Consider the following 19,754-nt stretch of genomic DNA (forward strand, 5'->3'; position numbering starts at 1 on the left):
TTCCAATCGCCGCCCGCGGCCGGAGGCGTCCCTGCCGCCCCGCCCGTGCCGCTGGCCAACCTCCCTCCTTTCTTCTTCTAAGAGCGGAGCTCGTCGGGCCGCCTCCGCTGCCGTGCAGCACGCCGTCGCCGTCGCGCCCCAAAAATCGGTTGAAACTCAACCGCTTGTAACGAAGCAAATATGTTTATTTATGCGCAACTAAAACGGACGAAACCAGCCACGCGTCAAACCCAGCAAATCTTCAATGAGCATTAACTGACAAGCGGGCACCACAATTTTGAGGGACCCATCTGCCATAGAGAACTATCCTCCTCCGGAAGCACGCAGAGGCAGAAGCACAGAACCCTCCAGTGTCCCTCGCTCTCCAAGGCAATTAGCGGCGGCGGCGGCGGCGGCGGTGGGGGTGGCTATGGACGGCGGAGGCGCAGCGCCGCCCGATGCCGCCAGAAGCACCTCTCCTGCGCCCATGATGGCGGCCGCTCCCGCCGGAATCAGTACGTTTCTCCAACCCTTCTTCCTTCCCCCTTCTCATCAGATCCATGTGTTCCTTTCCTCGTGTCGATTCGCTGGGTATCTTGGAGGGGATGATCTTTTCTGCCTCGTACTTCTCAAATTTGCTTGGCCCCCAGGATCATATATAGCTGAAAGCCTGAATTTTTTTAAAAGCGCAGCGCATCCGCATTTGCTTTCCTTCCCCTTTTCGTTCTACTGTATTTTTTGTCACTAGAGCTTGCCAGCGCATCGCACTGGAGGATTCCAAAAATCTAAATTAACCTTATTTCTCCCAAACATTTGCAGCACTGATATTTCCTTAGCTGTTGTATGCTTGATTTGGCACAGGGGTGGAGAATTGCTACGTATTCAAGAGCCGCCTTCAAGAGTATGCGCAGAAAGCTGGCCTTCCAACCCCGGAATACCATACCCTCAAAGAGGGCCCTTCCCACGAACCAATCTTCAAGTCCACTGTGGTGGTTAACAACACCAAGTACGACTCTCTGCCCGGATTCTTCAGCCGAAAGGCTGCAGAGCAGTCTGCCGCTGAAGTTGCGCTCATGGAGATAGTTAAGTCCATTCCAGCAACTGAATGCAGAAGCATCCCAGCAGTTGTAAGTTGCTCATGTTCTTAGCTTTCGAGTAATTTTAATCAGTTTGAGTGGTTGGTTAGAGTACTTGATGACAATCACATAAGTTTTTCTTTTCATGACATTTCACCAAGTTTCATATTGTTGGTTCTTTGCTGTTTTCTCTAGTTGTTTGTTTAATATTTTTGAAGCTCCCAGTTATGCTAAGGTATCCCATGAATACATTAGGGAATTTGTGGTAAGGATTCGTGCAAGCTTGTTCTGCCCGTTTATGAATCATAATAGCTCACTGTATGTTTATTAAATTTAAGTACTATGTCCAGAGTTTTTTTCCCCCTTCTAGAATTTGAAGATTCTTTAGTTCTTATTAGGAATCAGGATGACTAAATTAGCATCAGTGGGCATCCCTTCTTGATTGATGTGTTCGCTGATACCTGACTATGCTTTGCAGCAAGAAACTGGCCTGTGCAAGAATCTTCTTCAGGAGTATGCTCAGAAGATGAATTATGCCATTCCATCTTATATTTGCACTAAACAAGCTTCAGGCGTAGCTCCTTTCATATGCACTGTTGAGATCGGTGGCATACAATACATTGGTGCTGCCGCTAGAACAAAGAAGGAGGCAGAGATAAAAGCTGCCCGAACTGCTCTTCTTGCAATCCAGGGTAATTTTCTTATTATTCGACGCATCATGCAAATTTGTTCCTCCTGTTCAGTGCTAGCTTGGATGTTGAGTCATAAATGGATAATGTTTTGTGCAGGTCGATCAGAGGGTTGCACAAATGGTGACACAAAGTACATCGTTGTTCCTGGCCAAAGAGAGGTTAAGGAGGCAGAGAAGAAGCCAACTGAAACTCCAAAGCCACTTAAAGTCAAGAGAGGTGGTCACAAGAAGAAATGGAACAAGAGGAAATTCATGAGGAAGACTGACCAAATATTTGATGTTGAAATTGATGGACCTAGAGTGGCTGGGGATTCTGATGTCCCAATGCAGGTAACAATAGCAGAGGAGCCATTCAGCGATACTATAATCCTGCAACCTGAGGAGCCTATAAGAGTAGGACAGGAGCTTCTTAGAGATACTACAATGCTACAACCTGATGACGAAGCTACAATTGTAAAGCATGGGCCAGCCGGTGAAACTGCAATGCTGCTACACGTGGAGGAAGCTAGAGTAGTAGAACAACAGCTAGCTAGAGATACTGCAATGGTTCAATCTAACAAGGAAGTTGTAGAACCACCCAGCAGCAGTGCAACGCCACAGCCTGGTGAGGAAGCTAGCATAGTAGAACTGTGGGAACCTAGAAGTACAAAACAAGAGTCACTAAGTAATGTTGAAACACTGAAACCTAAGGATGAAGCTAGAACCATAGAGCAGGAATCACTGAGTGGCTATGTAGCATTGCAGTCTAATGGGAGCGCTTTGGATGCACATGAGCCAGGGCCACCAAGTAATACTGCAGTGATGCCACATAAGGAGCAAACAGAAGCCGAGGCCACCTCACATTTGTGAACTGGTGCAACCTAACTAGAACCTATTTTTTTCAGAACAGCAAATCTGTCCATGAACAGGAAGCCTGAAATTCAGGAGACGCGTGCATTGCTGGAGACATAGGTCCACAGGAGATATATGATCACGAAATAAATTGTGGGGTTGACTACAGCATAATGAGCATACAATATTAATGATGTATTCACATGCAAAGAAGTGGTATTTCTAGTTTAGAGAGAATTATGGAAAAACAGATGAGACTGTGTGCTGAGGTTGTTAGTTCACATTCGCCATTATAGTATTAGATTGTATTCCTGATATTATGGTTGGGTTTTCCTGTCGAGAGAGGACTATTTAGAAATGAAATGAATTTGGTGTTGCTGGTCCAATCCTCCACTTGAATTCCATGATCTGGTCATTGGATGGCCGTTTCAACATTTGTATTCATTGTTTGAAGCCATAATATCTCATCGTGAATGCCAATAGAAACAGCCATACCTTTTTCTGCATTTGCAAGCATAGTTCACTGACTGCCCAAACAACACTGAGCTAACCAACTTTCAGGAGTATTTGTGTGTGACTATCTGATTTGTACGGCAAAAACCGTGTTTACTATTCACATTCATTGCGTGACTGCGATACAAAATTTTTCTGCCCCTAGCGTGGTTATTCTGTTGCTCAGCACTAACTGTTACCCCAAATTCCCCTATATATATGCAACATTGCTGAATGGCTAGATCTCAACACTGCTGTAAGCTTGCACCTTCTGCACTTTATTCTCAGCCATCATCCTCCTTGTCTCCTCTGCAGACGTCCAGTCTCCATCTCCAGCATAGGCATTCGACAGTGATACGTAGGTGCCATCGCTGCTTGGCGCCATTCTCAGGATCTGCTCTGCTGCAAGCACGCCAAGTTCTTTGTTCCCATGGATCCGGCAGCCATTCATCAGAGACCTCCATACTGCAGGCCATGGCTGAAATGGCATTGCTTCTATGACATCTTTCGCTTCGCTGACGAGCCCTTTTCGCGCCAGGAGATCGACCAGGCAGGAATAGTTGGCCCTTGTCGGATGCACGCCGTGTGCAAACAGCATGGAACTGAACAGCAGCTTTCCCTCCTCGACTTGCCCAAGATGACTGCAAGCTGAGATGACCGCGACGAACGTAGCTGGTGTTGGAGCCAATTGTAGTTCTTCCATCTCTCGGTACAGCCTGAGGACTTGATGGATCAGACCATGGTTGGCATAAGCTGTCAGCACGGTGTTGTACAGTATGGTGTCATTAGTTACCAACGAAACATCAGTGAACACACTTTCAGCAGCAGTAACATCGCCACACTTTGCATACGCATCAACCAAGGCGCTTGCCACACAGAAGTGCTTGCTATACCCTGCCCTGACAACGAGGGAATGGATGCATCTGCATTGCCCTATCAATGCTGCGTTTGCACAAGCGTTCAGGATGGTAGCCAGGATGAACTCATCAGGCTCCTGTGTGCACTCATCTCTGAACAAAGTGAAAAGGTAAAGGGCCTCATCGTTCAGGCCATGCTTCAAGAATGCAGAGATGGTGACTCCCCATGATACCAAATCCATCTTGCCAGTGTCCTCGATGACTTTCAGTGAACCATGAACTGAACCAAGGGTTGCCTTTACTTTGATTAGTGAAGTCGAGACGAACTGACATGAAGCAAACCCATGTTTCAGAATACATGCGTGGATCTGCTCATGGTTTCTTGAGTCGTGAGCTTGTTGGAATGCAGACAAAACAGCTGGATAGGTGAACTCATCTGGTTTTGATCCAAAGCAGAGCAAGCTGCGGAAGAGCTTCATTACATCTTCAGAACTACTGTGCAGACCATAACCTGCAATCATCTCGTTCCATGTCATAATATTTCTGACACTGAGATTACTGAAGAAGCCATAAGCAGAGTGGAGCAGACCACATCTAGACAGCATGTTGATGACCGCATTCGCTACAAGTAGTTTCTCAGAGTAGCCATGACGATAGGCAAGTCCAAAGATCTGAAGACCAAGGGAGGTGTTCTCCTTAGCACCACAGAGCCTCAGCATGACAGATAATGTAACTTGGTTAGGTTTACAACCATATAGTGACATGTCGACAAAGCAGTCTGTAGCTGCCTTCACTTCCTCATCATTGGCAAGACCGGAAATTACCGTGTTCCAGGAGACAGTGTCCTTTTGCCGAATCTTACCAAAGATAGCTATGGCCATGTCCTGCTGTCCTGCTCTGAAGTACATATCAACAAGCGCGTTCATCACTGAAGTACTGGATTCGAACCTGTTGTGGATGACAAGACCATGTAGCTGCCGCCCAAAATTCAACTCGCTGTTGATCGAAGAAGCCTTTACAGCTGAAATATTGGTGAAAACATCAGGCGTTATTCCACAGCGATGCAGCTGAACCACTGTCCTCATCGCATCACATGCGTATCCATTCGAGATATAAGCCTCCAACATTGCGTTCCAGCATGCCAGGTCTCTGAAAACAATGCCTGCAAACACGTGCTCCGCAGCAGCAGTACGCCCATGCCTGGCATACATTAGCATCAACGAGCTTCCCACATAAGGATTGGCATCCAGGCCAGCTTTGACAGCGAGGCCGTGAACGGAAAGGCCGAGCCTGGCATTGGCCACCGCTGACTGGCAACAAGGAGCGCGCATGCGAGAGCGAACTCGTTGGGGCAGAGGCCGTTGCCGAGCATGGAGACAAACAGCTGGAGGCCCAGGTCAGGCGCGGCGTTGCGCACGGAGCCGGACACCATGGCGGTCCAGGAGACGAGGTTCCGGTGCGGCATTTCGTCGAACACGCGGAGCGCGCCGGCGAGGTGGCCGCGCCTCTTGTAGAAGATGAGGAGGTGGTTCGTGGTGAAGGTGTCGGCGGACACGCCGAGCTTTATGCACTGTGCGTGGAGCCCTGAGCCCGTGGCGAGGGATGATGGAGAGGTGAAGGAAGACGAGGAGTAGGCGATGGAGGAGAGGGCATGGGCGATGGCGAAGGGGTCCCTCTCCCTGGTGGGAGTGGGAGTGGGAGTGGGAGTGGAGCCGGCGAGGGTGGAGAGCATGTTTGCGCTGCGGGCAATGCCTGCGGGGATGGAGAGCGCATGAGCGATGGCAATGGCAAATCGAGATGGGCGGCGCCGCGGCGTAGGGGCGAAGCCAGCATCAGCATCAGGAGATGGCGGCGGCGACGGCAAAACTTGGATTCGGTTCCGGATGTCCCAGGTGCCCTACCTCTCACGTATCAATCCACTGTACCTGTAAATTCATTGCACTACTAATACTGTAATCCGCAGTCAATATTCTGATTTTGAACTGGAATAACCTGTAAATTGTACTTGATTTGTGATTTCTACTTCAAGCTGAAAAACTTACGAGAAATGCTAGTGATTCTGCTGCGTTTGCAAGATTCACAGTTCACACTGTATCTAATACCGAGTAAGGATAAGGGTTAAAGTTGTACGAATAACTCAACAATGCTCTGCTCCTGTGTTTTTTTAATGAAAAAGAGTACACAAAATCAGCTTCAGTATTAATGAGAAAGTTCAGGTCAAACCACGACTGCCATAGTTTCCTCTAAAATTTATCAGAAAAAAAAAATGTAGAAAATGGTGCAAACAATGGAGCGAGAAATTAGAAAGCTCCATTATTTTATTCCCTCGTCAAATCAAATGGACAAAGTCAGCTTGTATTTCTCCGGATGAAACGTACTCCAAATCGTACGTACCCAAGATTGACGTTGACCTGACCCCAGTTTGCTGGATCGCGCCCTTCACAAGCCGTTCCTTCTTGGCAGTACCACTTCTTGCAAGTCTCCGGCTCAGCCGTCGCTTCTTGCCACGAAGCCGCCATGCTTCTCGCCGGCGATGACAATGCCCCGGCCACACCGGACCACCACGCCCCTGCCCTCCCCAGCTACCGAGCCTCCACGCCGCCGCTCTCCGAGCACCTCCTCCCCGGCGACAGGCCACAACAGCGCGCGCACTGGCTCGGGCAGCTCCCCACCTTCTGTCGCCCAAAATCTGCCGACGACGACGCGTCGTCCGCCGTCGACCGGGGCTCCCTCCGCCGTGCGTGCAAGGAATGGCTCGAGAACCCATGAACATCGCGCTGCTCCTCTGGCTCCTCTGCGTTGGCGTCTCCGGCGGCATGCTCGCGCTCCTCCTCCTCGGCCTGATCGACGCCGTGTTCCCGGCGCCGGCGGACCGGAGCCGCTGGGTCGAGACCAACAACCAGGTGCTCAACGCGCTCTTCACGCTCATGAGCCTCTACCAGCACCCCGCGCTCTGCCACCACCTCTTCCTCCTCTGCCGCTGGCGACCCCGCGACGCCGCCGACCTCCGCGCCGCCTACTACAAGGAGAGCGCCGCCGCCGCCGCACCGCGCCCCGGGGAGCGCGCGCACTTGGCCGTCGTCGTCGTGCTGCTCCACCTTACCGTCGCGTGCCAGTATGTGCTCTTCGGGCTCTACTGGGGGTACACCAGGCGCACGCGCCCCGAGCTCGCCGAGGACAGCTTCTTCGTGCTCGGCGTCGCCGCGCCGGTCGCCGCCGCCGTGTACACCGTCTGCAACCCGCTGGGAAAGGCCAGCTCGGCGTGCAAGCTCGCGTGCTCTGACGTCATGGTCTCCGACGCAAAACAACGCCTTTCTCCGGTCGGGCATGTCGTCGTCGAGCCGGAGTGGGCCGGCGGCATGTTCGAGTGCGCCGGCAATGTGTCGCCGGCCTGGTGGCTCTCCTTCACCTACACCTTCTGCGTGTTCGGGTGGAACATGGAGCGGCTGGGCCTGGGGAACGCGTGCGTGCACGCCGCCACGTTCGCGCTGCTCTGCTTCGCGCCGCTCTGGGTGCTGGGCGTGTCGACGCGGCACATCCGCGACGCGGTGGGCGGCGCCGGCGTGCTGCTCTGCGCGTGCGGGCTGCTCTACGGCGGCTACTGGAGGATCCAGATGAGGGAGAAGTTTGGGCTCCCCGGGAGCACGGCCTGTTGTGGTTCCAAGTCCGTGACGGAGCGCACTGGCGTAGGAGGTGCGCACGGCCAGCCGCTACCACGTCGACGGTGAGGTCTTCTTCTCCAAGGCTGCCGATGATGATCGGCATCGTCAGCAGAGGCAGCCGTTGCTTGCGGTGACCATGACCGATCACCACCGTGACGTTTTCAGTGCAACTGACATGGTTGCAGTGTCACAGGGGTGACCACCGGACGATGATCATGTGGCGGTGGTTGTTCATGACGACGACACCATGATGGCTCCGCCGGTTCAGGTTGTGGTTGAGGTGGAGGAAGATGACAAATCAGTGTTGTTCTTCATGGTGAGAGGAGCAGTTGTTCGGTTTCGACATTGGTGACGGTGAGGGAGGAAGATGCTGATGATAGTATGTCGTCTGAAGGAAGCTGGAGGGTGGAGAAGGTGAAGAAACTAATCAACATGCTCACTCTGGTTCTTTTGTACACTAGGGGCTTTCTTCACTAGAGACGGAGGATATTGGCACATTCTGGGCAGTAGTTGGCATAGGTTAGATCACAGTCTCCTTCATTTTTCTGTTGCTGCAAAAGGGCATTCGATTTTTTTTCTTCTTGTACAGACTACAGTCATTGGTGTATATATACAGAAACACGTACGTGTAACAAGAGCCACCATGTGAATAGAATATGGGCCGTAGAATATATCTAAAGTTGTACTTTAGAACAAATCTCGAGATGTATGGATGGTCTAGATAAACCCCGCGGTCACATGTATATGCAGGGGCGGATTTGGCGTGGGGGCAAGGGGGGCTCAAGCCCCCCTACCCCCATGAGCTCCATGGAAATTAGAGGAGAGGAGGAGGGAGAAAAAGAGGAAAGAAGGGAGAGAAGAAGAAGAAAGGGGGGCGGGAGGAAGAAGAGGAGGAAGCAGCCCCCCTGCCGGTGATTCCAGCCTCCGCCACTGTGTATATGTGGATTTTTCGCTTTGTTGTCGGCCGCCCTCCCGCGCCCTTCACCGGCGCCGCTCCGTCCTCCCTCCCGCCTACATGGTGTTGTTGTCAGTTTCCGTTGTTTCCAAACGTATCGGCATTTGGTCTACCGCCTCAGGGATAACGTTCGTCCTGCATCATATCATGTATCCAACAGGAAAGGACAGCCATCAGCACAAAATGATTTTCAATGCATTATATATGTAATATGTTGGTCCTTCATCTAATTATATATTCCAGTGAGATGTAACATATGTGCTAGCTCTCGATCGCTTCGCTATGCTTAATTTAATGAGGCAACGAATTGAAACAGGCAGGCATGAAGAGCAACTAACAACTCACTTGTTGCGATACAAGGGGACGTAGTCGTCGTCAAGCAGAAAATTCACGGCGAGGTCGTTCTGATCTGACTGATAATGCTCCAGGAAATCCAAGTCGAGGTTGTCATTTGTTGCTGCCGATGGCGGCGGCGCCCTATTCAGTTCAGTCAGTAGCGTCGCATACATTAGTAATCAATGTATCGCAAGTAATAGTGCACATGGGCGGATCCAGCGTGGGGGCAAGGGGGGCTCAAGCCCCCCCCCTACCCCATGAACTCCATGGAAATTAGAGGAGAGGAGGAGGGAGAAGAAGAGAAAAGAAGGGAGAGAAGAAGAAGAAAGAGGGGGGGGGCGGGAGGAAGAAGAGGAGGAAACAGCTCCCCCTGCCGGTGATTCCAGCCTCCGCCACTGATAGTGCAGCAAATAAAAGCAGCAGGATGGGTGGGATTGGAACGCGCATGATGATAGCATGCTCCGGCCAGTAATAAACAATATAATTGAGGGGCTATGTATCTGGCCGATCCTTCACATACTTGCATACTCCCTCCATATCTTTTTACATGTCGTTAGGACATAAAATTTTAGTTTATTTTAGTACAATTATTTGGTCTGAAACGTCATATAAAAAGATATGGAGGTAGTATATAACTAGACAAGATACGCAGGCAGCAAGCAAACAAGCGAGCATTTAAGTCATATTGGTTCAAATTAAATTTATTATGTCACAAAATCTATTTGCAGGGATTTTGATCAATGAATTTAAACAAAAATGGCTTACTTATCTCGTTGTAATGATCGGGTATTAAGTTATCTTGGTTTACATTAAATTTATTGTCACAAAATATATTTGCAAGGATTTTGATCGATGAATTTAACCAAAAATGGCCTATGGGCCATGGGCCTTATGATTGTTATAATGAACAATTGAATCTTTCTTTCTTATTTCGATTAACATGTTTTTTTCTTTTTATTTAGGTAATTGACTTCAAATTTGTATGAGCAGAGCCATCATCAGAAGCAGAGCAATCAAGCAAAAACACACGAGCAGAGCAGGCATCGTCGGGATGGGATGGGATGGACGCACACGCACCGGACATCGTCGTCATCATGCGGACCCGCCACGGGGTTGTTGTTGGAGCGGGAGCCCCCAGGTGCTGCGGAGACGGTGGTGGGAGCGAGGGCCGGCCGAGGACGACGCGTCGCTGTCGCCGGCCATCGCGACGCGGCGAGACGACGAGCGATGGCTGCCTGCCGCTGCCCCAGTAGTACAAGATGCACTAGCATTCTGATGAGGGATCGAAATACCTTGGCACGCACATGTGGTCCTTGTTGTGATCGTTACGCCGGTTGCTGTGCGGGTGGAGGTGCAGATGGAGGTTGCCGCCGCGTTGGCCGGCGGCGAGGCCGGAGGGGCGGCCACAGCACCACCGCACGAGAACGGTACCGAGCCAGCCGGCCAGCGCGACGGCAATGGCGCTGACTAAGGCCAACCCACAGTCCTTTAAAATGAGATTCGAACGTGCCCCATCAGTGGCGGAGGCTGGAATCACCGGCAGAGGGGCTGCTTCCTCCTCTTCTTCCTCCCCCTTCTTCTTCTCTCCTTTCTTTCCTCTTCTTCTCCCTCCTCCTCTAATTTCCATGGAGTTCATGGGGGTAGGGGGGCTTGAGCCCCCTTGCCCCCACGTTGGATCCGCCCCCCATGGAGTTCATGGGGGTAGGGGGGCTTGAGCCCCCTTGCCCCCACGTTGGATCCGCCCCTGTGCACCATGGACTTGGATCGGTTGTGTGCTCTGCGGTACTACCTCCGTCGTCCCAGTATAAATAAATATACTTCTTATATTGGAACTTTTTTCGAATGTTAAAATGACACTTAAGGGAGGTGCTGTACCTACACACCTACGAGATATTGAATTATCTCAGTCACTCTGTTCGGCAGCTCCAGCAGCCTTCAGCTAACGGTATTTTTCTCTCTCACCTCTCTAGCACCGGCTTCCAGCCACCAGCCAGCCAACAATATTTTTCTCTCACACCACTCCAACCACCAGCTCCAGCTCCAGCCCAGTGAACAGAGTGAGTATGGACAGCTCGTGATCCTAGGAGTACACCAGTAAGTATCTCCTAGGTGCCTAGGAGCAGATATTGGTTAGCACATGTGCTCAAGATATTGGTCAGCGAACCAAAAATGTGTATGAATGGAATAGTAACAAGAGCGAGCAATACTGAAGAAAACTCACCAGTACGGTGCCCTCCCACTGGGATCCGTCGGCCATCCAGGTGGCCCTGGGCTCGCCGTCCTTGAGCCCCCTGGCGGCGTTGTACGCGTCGGAGCGCTGCTTGATCTCGTGCTCCAGCCCGTTGATCCGCGCCTTGAACTCGTCGTACTCGTTGCGCACGCGGCGGTGGTCGTTGACCAAGTCCTCCTGCGCGCGGCCCATGTAGGGGTGGCTCTTGAGCTCGAAGTAGCTCTCGGGCCCGCGCGGTTCGATGCCGTGCTTCCGGCAGAAGGGCACCCAGACGGTGGCGAACTTGGCGGCCTCCGCCATGGCCTCGTAGGTGAGCAGCATGCTCGAGTCGTCGGAGAGGCAGCAGGTGTTGCGCTCCACGGGGTAGTCGGCGGCCAGGATGGAGAGGATGGAGTTGGCCGTGCTGAGGATGGGCTCCTTGAACGGGTCGGCCGTGGTGACGAAGATGTCGAGCCCGGGGAGGCGGGAGGTGCCGTCGGCGCGGTCGAACCGCTGCCGGAGCACCACCAGGTCGGGCACGCGGGTGATGGGGTTCAGCTTGGGCAGCTGGTCGAGCAGCCAGGAGAAGCCGAACCAGAACTCGCCCGCGTTGGAGGTCACCCACAGCCACAGCGCGTCCGGGTTGCGGTGCGAGATGCGCCGGATCACGAACAGCGTGAAGGCGATCAGACGCACGAATATGAGCACCCTGCATCCACATTCATTCGGATTAATTATTAGTCATCAGGGTGCGAGTTACTTACAACTGAATATTTTTTTACTACTACTTGTTTTGCCAAGTTAGTTATAGTTTACATATATTATTTGAAAGAAAGAAAGAATTTGGAAGAGGCGGTGCTAATCATGAGGGGTGATTAATTAAAGCGTGAGTGGTGATTGAGTGCGAGCACGACGCACGAATATCTTGGCGGTGGCGGCGGCCCGGCAGTGGCCAGTGCAGTGCCCACGGCATGGCCGATGATTACATGCCTAAGCGGCCGCTATCTTCACAGCCCGGCGATCCTCTCGATGGCCTGGCGAACTCAGCGCCCCAGTCGACAGCACCTCGCGATCGGCGACCAGCCAGCAGCCCGGCAGCTAACAAGCCCGGCGATGATGCCTAGATGGCACCGGCGGCGAGCACATCATCATCTTGACAGGCCCTGTACTGTCAATACATCTGCGGAGGAGATCGGCGGCGCCGTCTCAGAATGTGGAGGGAGAAGAAAGGAATCAGTAGGGTTTTGGAAGATAATTGATTAGTTCATTCATTGATTGATAATCTCAGAGAGAGCATTGGTATATATAACACCCACATGGGCTACCTTACATGGGGTTTTCCAGCCCAACAACCAAGGCTCGAAGGCCTGATTACTACTCACACATGGCCCATACCCAGGTCATGACATTCCCCCCTCCTTAAGCGATAGCTTGTCCTCAAGCTGTGAAATTGAATGAACAGTGTCGTTTTTGACCAAGATCACACAATAATACTACCTTTTGAAAGTGGAGGTCTCAAGGGTCTTCGGTCACCAGGGTGTAGAACTGAACTTTGAAAATGATCTTGCCAGCACCTTGATAAATTCTTGAGCTCACACTTGCATGATCTTCAAATAGGTTACAGTAGGTTCTGCTGTTGCCAACACAGTATAAAAACAGTAATCATCTAGAACTTCTTTGAGTTTTGGTTGTAGCCATGATAGTTGCCGAGCCCACTGACTTAACCACAGTGTATTGTTTTGGAAGTAGAGCATCACGACAACACATATGAGCATGGGTTTTCTGCGGCACCCAGCCAAATTCAGAATCTCAGTCATAGATATGAAGCAGATTTCCATGAAGCAATGCATCAAAAATAGGCACATGCTGATTGATGCAATTTTGCAATACCAGTGATAGCAAAATTAGCCAAAAGACAGGCATTCCAAATTCCAGGGGTCGATCATTACGTTCTCATCTAGTTCTTGCGGCTAAGCGTTGAAATTAAGCTCCAGTTTGCATCATCTTCAAATTATGAGAATCTAGATTGTAGATTCTGAGAATGGAGTCCTTTTAGTTCCCTGGATTTTAATCTTCATAGTAGATTTGTTGTGAAAGACAAATGTATATAATGCCCCTCATCCCTGATCTCTTATTTCTTTGTACAAGCAAATAGTTCACATCCTGTTGCTTTTCAGATAGATTATGCTTACATCCTGACGTCAAAAAAAAAAGATGCATAGTACAAATATACCATACAAAATATACACATGTCCTGCCATTATTTAATTATTTTCTGGTAGACAGACAACGTAAAGTATACTTTCATACATATAGTGGTAGGAGATATTTTACCAAAGAAAAAATGGTAAGCCCGGGGATATGTTATAGTTGTAGGAGGACCTGACTACCTGAGGGGTCGTGGCGGGCGTCGTGGCCAGAGAGCAACTCTGGCAGGAGCCCTCAAATCAAGACCCTATCTGCTATTTGGGGGCCGGCTCCTATCTCTCGGCTCTTAAATCTTGCTTCGAGGTCCAGCAGCAGCCATTATCTCAAAGCCCCCATCTATTTATCTCCTTTATTTTTTTGGAAGAAAAAAAAAGGAGTAATCACGGCGGCGTTGCCGGGCGGAGGCGAGCGAGCAGGGCAACCGCGGCGGACCGACGGGGCAACTGCGGCGGCGTTGCCAGGCGGAGGTGAGAGGCCGGGCGGGGCCGAGGATGAGGCGCCGTGGCTCCTCCGACCTCGGCGACGGGCGACGGCGCCCGGCCGGCAGTGGAGGCCGAGCGGCGGCGGCCGGTCGCTGGCGGTGGAGGCCGGAGCGACGCCGCTGCCGAGGATGGTGCTGACGGCGACCAATGGCGGGGGAATGTCGCGGCGCCGGCGAGTAGCTGGTGTTGGAGCCAGTTGAAGTTCTTTCATCTCTCGGTACAGCCCGAGGACCTGATGGATCAGACCATGGTTGGCATAAGCTGTCAGCATGGTGTTGTACAGTATGGTGTCATTAGTCACCAACGAAACATCAGTGAACACACTTTCAGCAGCAGTAACATCGCCACACTTTGCATACGCATCAACCAAGGCGCTTGCCACACAGAAGTGCTTGCTGTACCCTGCCCTGACAACGAGGGAATGAATGCATCTGCATTGCCCTATCAATGCTGCGTTTGCACAAGCGTTCAGGATGGTAGCCAGGATGAACTCATCAGGCTCCTGTGTGCACTCATCTCTGAACAAATTGAAAAGGTAAAGGGCCTCATTGTTCGGGCCATGCTTCAGGAATGCAGAGATGGTGACTCCCCATGATACCAAATCCATCTTGCCAGCGTCCTCTATGACTTTCAGTGAACCCTGAACTGAACCAAGGGCTGCCTTTACTATGATTAGTGAAGTCGAGACGCACTGACATGAAGCAAACCCATATTTCAGAATACATGCGTGGATCTGCTATTCTGCTCATGGTTTCTTGAGTCGTGAGCTTGTTGGAATGCAGACAAAACAGCTGGATAGGTGAACTCATCTGGTCTTGATCCAAAGCAGAGCAAGCTGCGGAAGAGCTTCATTACATCTTCAGGACTACAGTGCAGACCATAACCTGCAATCATCTCGTTCCATGTCATAATATTTCACATTTGGTACGCCCTTCTGTCCTCATCCTTGCTCTTGTGTGAGAGTGTAAGCGAGACAGGTTTTTACAGTTCTATGTAACTTCCTGATTTCGGCTATTTTTCATACAAAAACTGCCAGATCAATGATTGGATTATCACGTGGACAATTCAAATTCAACGAAAGCGGTTGACTTTATATCAAAAAGAGGTAGGCATTGTATTGCGTGATGGTGAACTTTACTTGTACTCCGTACTATTTTTTATTAGCAATCTGTTTAGGTGTGGAGATGACTGTTTTTAATTAGGATCAAGATGCATGTACACTACTTCTAAATATCTATCTGATGTTCTTTTATAATGAGCCGCTACTTGATTTCAATAAAAGATACTATAAAAAATTCAAAATAAGGATATCCACTTTGCCCGTAGCAACGCATGAACATTTTTCCTTCTATATCAATTTTTGGTCGGGCACCAAATGCAAATTACTTCCAGATGTCATCATGAGAAGATTATCAATTGCTTATGTTATGTTGATTTATGATGCACCATCTATAAAAATGAAGGTACATATTCATAGCGTCCCGCAGCAACGCGCGGGCATTTTTTCTAGTGAGTTTAATAGTAGCTTGGATATCTTTATTCCGAGCACAAGAATGATAACACTAATCATGTCAAAACCAAATGATAATCCTGATGGCACGCTAAGTGTCGTGTCGACAATCCTGATCGCCAATAATCAACCTAATGATGGCAACAAAACAAGATTTTTCATGCGTTTCCAAATTCCGGACCGTAAAGTATGACCGAAGAAAGAAAGTATGACCGGGGAAAGAAAATATGTAAAAATGAACACTCTCTTGGTTCTCCCATAAGTATATGGGTGCACTAAATATATTATTATTTCACATAGCACCGTTGACTTGGTTACAATAATGACACCTTCTGATGTATGTGTCTTTTATTATTGACGATCGACTTCATCCTTGGTTCATCAAGGTACTCAACGAGACGACGACGGTGACGGGGGGCATATGGGATTACAGGCGGGGCACTTAGCCCTGCATTCGCCCTTGGTAAGATAGCAATTTTTAGCCTCATATGGATCCCCGCAGCAGTAACAGTCCTTCCAACTAGGGCCGAAGTATTTGCACTGCATTGGGAGGCACCATATGATTGTGACCTTGCCCTCGCCTAACCATGATGTTGAGTTGACAGCACCACCAGCAGCCTCCAGATGACGACCTGCTTCATTCCATAGATGATCTTGTTCGTTCATATGTATTTATGTGATCCATCATGAAATCTAATTGATTACGAAGAAGCAATAAATAAAAATATACAAAACTTACACTCTGCAGGCGATCCGATGAGCAGGGTCAGCATTAGCATTGTCATCACATCTCTCAACAGGCTTGCCATGATAGACGACGGAGGCCTATTCTGTTGCTTTTGAAATATTACTATATATATGCTTATGCTCTCCTGAGATTTTTTTGACTAATAATCTATCAAATCGAAAAGAGTCAACGACGAAGAAGCCATCGACGGCCCTAGACTTCGTGGCTATATATAGGGTACGTGCATATGCCAGGAATATGGATGGAGTCCCTGTTGGATTCATTTGGCCTTGGCCTATTTAAACTCAATTAAATCCGAATTAATTCAGGCACACTATCAATGTTAGGAGATACCAATATTGCAAGTAATTCAAGAGGACCAAGCCGTGAGGTGTTTCAGCTGTTTAAAAGAATTGATTTTGTCAATTAACCAGCTAATAAGACACATGCATGTTACTATTCAATTTATGGATATTATGTGGGTCAGTTTTGGTAACTGACGTGATGATGTCCATCAATTGCTATTAACGTCAAAATTGATTCTCCTGATTTCCTTGAGCAGTAACGTCAAAATGGATTCTCTTGATTTCCTTGAGCACATATAGGAACGAGTGCTTCTTCTCCTATAAGTGATACGTGAGACGTGAGACATCCCTAGAGCTATTTTCTTCTCCTGTTGCTGCACTCGAGTATTCCCATGGCTAGTTTCTGCACGCACAGAACCGGTGAGAGCAGGGCCTCCGGAACCACGCCCGCATCTGCGACACCTGCCATGATTTATTTTGTAACAGTCCCATGATTTATTTTGTAAGTGTATTTGGAAAATATGGAGATGGAACTAAAGATTAGAATTTGCACGATCGCATATATACATATATATACACACACACACACTCTCTCTCTCTCTATAGCCAGCCATAAAATAGCTTATTTTGTGTCCAGGCCAATTGATGCACCAACCAAGCGCATCCGGCTCCAGAATCACGGATCAACCGTGCTTACTTAATGCCTTAATGGTTGCTGACCCTCCCGAGGTGACGATAATTCCATCTGGCACCAAATCAGCAGGGAGCACTCCTGCCATTAATATCAGCACGAAATCACCGTTTGATGCAGCTTCCTATATCGGTACGTCCTGGCAAGCTACCGTCCATATCTGCATTCAAGTGTACCATATAGGGTTACGAGAATACATGTATGCATTACGAGAATAAAGAGCCCATCGTGTATATATAGGAGAAACTAAGAACGATTAACTAGCTAGATGTAATAGTAGGGCACAGTGACAAGAAATAGTTACGATAATGCAAACGACTCAACTTGATATTTAGGATGGATAATTACCTTAATTAGATGTAAACCTGTTTGCATAAACCGGTTACTATATATAATGATGAGACATATTTACCATGAAATAGGTATATGATAGTTCGAATGGTTGAGTCACTATATATCATTTTACCACAATTTGACACCAAGCCTGGGGAACAAACACTTTAATCAGGAGACTAAATTTACCATGAAAATAGTTACGTACGATGGATTAGCATGATGATTAGGATGGGGAGTTACCATAATTCTGTGAAAAGCCTTTGTTCCAAGGTACCGATAACTATAATGATGAAACAATTATCATGAAGCAATCACAACAAAATGATCTACGGCAATTGTATGATGACGAAGTTACTACAAATGATACCTAATTTATTAGAATCAGAGATGTACAATAATACGACACTTTCAGTTCTGTACAATATTTATACAATGAGTTACGACAATAGGAGAGAGAGAGGGAGAGAGAGAGAGTAGGCCATAGTAACTTGATAGTGCCACTTCGGTAATTGCGTATTGTCATGTATGTAAGTTCTCGTGAAGGTTAACCATAGACAAGCAGCGGCGGATGCAAAGGGGGGGCGGGGGGCTCCAGCCCCCCCTAAAGCAAATAATTACACTAAAATTACTGTAGCAAAATATTAAATCACCATTAAAATTTTATACAAATTAACAACTTCATTGATTCAGCCCCCCCTTCTTCTCCATCCTACCTCCGCCACTGTAGACAAGGGCATAATGTCTAGTGAAAACATAATTTAAAATGGCAGCAGGCATAATTCTAGTAAAGACACTAGAAACTGGGGCGCGCCTTTGGCGCGCCAGCTTGGGCTGGTATAGTAGATGACCTGTGAGTAGTATTAGCGTAGGCTATGTCTAGAGGATTATACAATTGACATGGAGGTGGGGATTATGTGGACAAAGAAAGCGATGATGGAGTCCCGGAGATCTTAGTTGTAGGTTTGGGAATTTTGTAAATAGAATTTATGTTGTAATTGTAAAAAGAAAGATTTGTACATTTTTTTCTTAAGCTGGAAGCTTAATATAAATGCGAAAACGGGAGAGTTCAAGCTAGAATCATGAAAGTTAGCAATCTGTAGACACGTGATGGTATTTTTTTAAGAAATTAGGGGTAAATATTTATGTGAACGAATTATGAAAATATTTTTTAATTTAAAATTTTGTTGTGTAGCAGGGATTTAGATTTTCAAATTTTGAGTGATTTTTTGTATTCAAAACTTTTTGACATAAAAATATTTCAGTGTCCGAATCATAGGTAGAATGGATTTCATATAAGCATTGGTGTGAATGAATTGTGGAAATGTTTTGAGTTTAAAAATATGCTCTGTAATAAAGTTGTATATTTTGAAATGTTAAGCAAATTTTATGTTGGACACGTTTTGGTTCGAATGTGTCTTGGTAGTCGAATACTATGTATAGTGTCGCTAGTGTAGAAGTAATGAATGAAACGGATTGTTACATAATTTAAGTAATATTCGAGGGTATTTCGAAGAAAATTCTTGAGAGAGGAAAAAGACGGCGGGTTGTATTCCAAGGAAGTTAGGGGATTTTTTTTTGCAAAATGTCCTAAGTTCGAGGACTTTTTTTCGAAATGACTGGGAAACGCAAGATCTGGTATTCCAAGGAAGTTCGAGGACTTTTTTGCAAAATGGCATAAATTCGAGGACTTTTTTGCAAAATGTCGAGGGCTTTTTTGCAAAATGGCCTAAGTTCGAGGACTTTTTTGCAAAATGACCGGGAACTTTTTTGCAAAATGTCGAGGTTTTTTTTTGCAAAATGACCGGGAAACGCAAGATCTAGGCCGTCCGCCCGGCCGATCCGACGGCCGGGAATTGCGGGCGACGTGGCGCGATGCCGTGGCCGAGCTTGGGCCGCGTTTAGAAGTATAGAGATAAGGGCGTTGATTCTAGTAAATCACTTACAATTATTTTTTTTAAAAAAAAGAGGATAACCAAATACAAGAAGTATAAAATCTAGTAATTTGACCTAGGCCATCGTGGTAAATGAATTGTTTATTGCTTTACAAATTGTTTAACTTTTGAAATAAAATTAGACAGTCAACCTAGTTTTTTATTCTCGTAATCGACATTTGCAAGTACGTAGATGTAACCAAAAGTGCATCGCGGCATGTGGTAACCTGCATGTACTCTGCACATGCATGTATCTGGACGGTTCGTTACGCAATATTGCTCCCAGCAGCTCCTCCTTGTTTGGCGCTGTGCTGCTGATTACGCCGTGAACTAATGACCGTTGTACCATTCGTCCGTTCAGTTCGCTCGGTGGCTTTGCCTACGGGCCGGATTAGCAGGTGGTCAATTAGGATGCGCCACGTGACCTGGCTATAGAATAAGCTATTCTATGGCCGGCTATAGAGTATACTCTTTAC

The 19,754-nt window shown here is 48.1% G+C and overlaps 2 protein-coding genes and 3 pseudogenes across 2 annotated transcripts; 2 read left to right on the plus strand and 3 right to left on the minus strand.

The window, feature by feature from the left end:
* Positions 1-232: 232 nt before the first annotated feature.
* On the plus strand, positions 233-3,037 carry LOC120690403 (double-stranded RNA-binding protein 8-like). The gene is made up of 4 exons (XM_039973041.1): positions 233-494; positions 841-1,106; positions 1,534-1,747; positions 1,844-3,037. The coding sequence occupies exons 1-4, from the start codon at positions 410-412 to the stop codon at positions 2,593-2,595; spliced, it is 1,317 nt and encodes a 438-aa protein (XP_039828975.1). The 5' UTR covers positions 233-409; the 3' UTR covers positions 2,596-3,037.
* A 66-nt stretch (positions 3,038-3,103) lies between these two features.
* LOC120690402 lies at positions 3,104-5,803 on the minus strand (annotated as a pseudogene).
* A 640-nt stretch (positions 5,804-6,443) lies between these two features.
* LOC120689443 lies at positions 6,444-8,065 on the plus strand (annotated as a pseudogene).
* An 819-nt stretch (positions 8,066-8,884) lies between these two features.
* LOC120689445 (probable mixed-linked glucan synthase 6) lies at positions 8,885-12,061 on the minus strand. Its single transcript, XM_039971711.1, has 4 exons — positions 12,057-12,061; positions 11,101-11,797; positions 10,172-10,365; positions 8,885-9,020 (listed from the first exon to the last, which is right to left on the minus strand). The coding sequence occupies exons 1-4, from the start codon at positions 12,059-12,061 to the stop codon at positions 8,885-8,887; spliced, it is 1,032 nt and encodes a 343-aa protein (XP_039827645.1).
* A 1,566-nt stretch (positions 12,062-13,627) lies between these two features.
* On the minus strand, positions 13,628-14,687 carry LOC120691399 (annotated as a pseudogene).
* Between the last annotated feature and the right edge of the window lie 5,067 nt (positions 14,688-19,754).

The sequence above is a fragment of the Panicum virgatum genome, chromosome 9N (assembly GCF_016808335.1).
Source record: "Panicum virgatum strain AP13 chromosome 9N, P.virgatum_v5, whole genome shotgun sequence".
NCBI lineage: Eukaryota > Viridiplantae > Streptophyta > Magnoliopsida > Poales > Poaceae > Panicum > Panicum virgatum.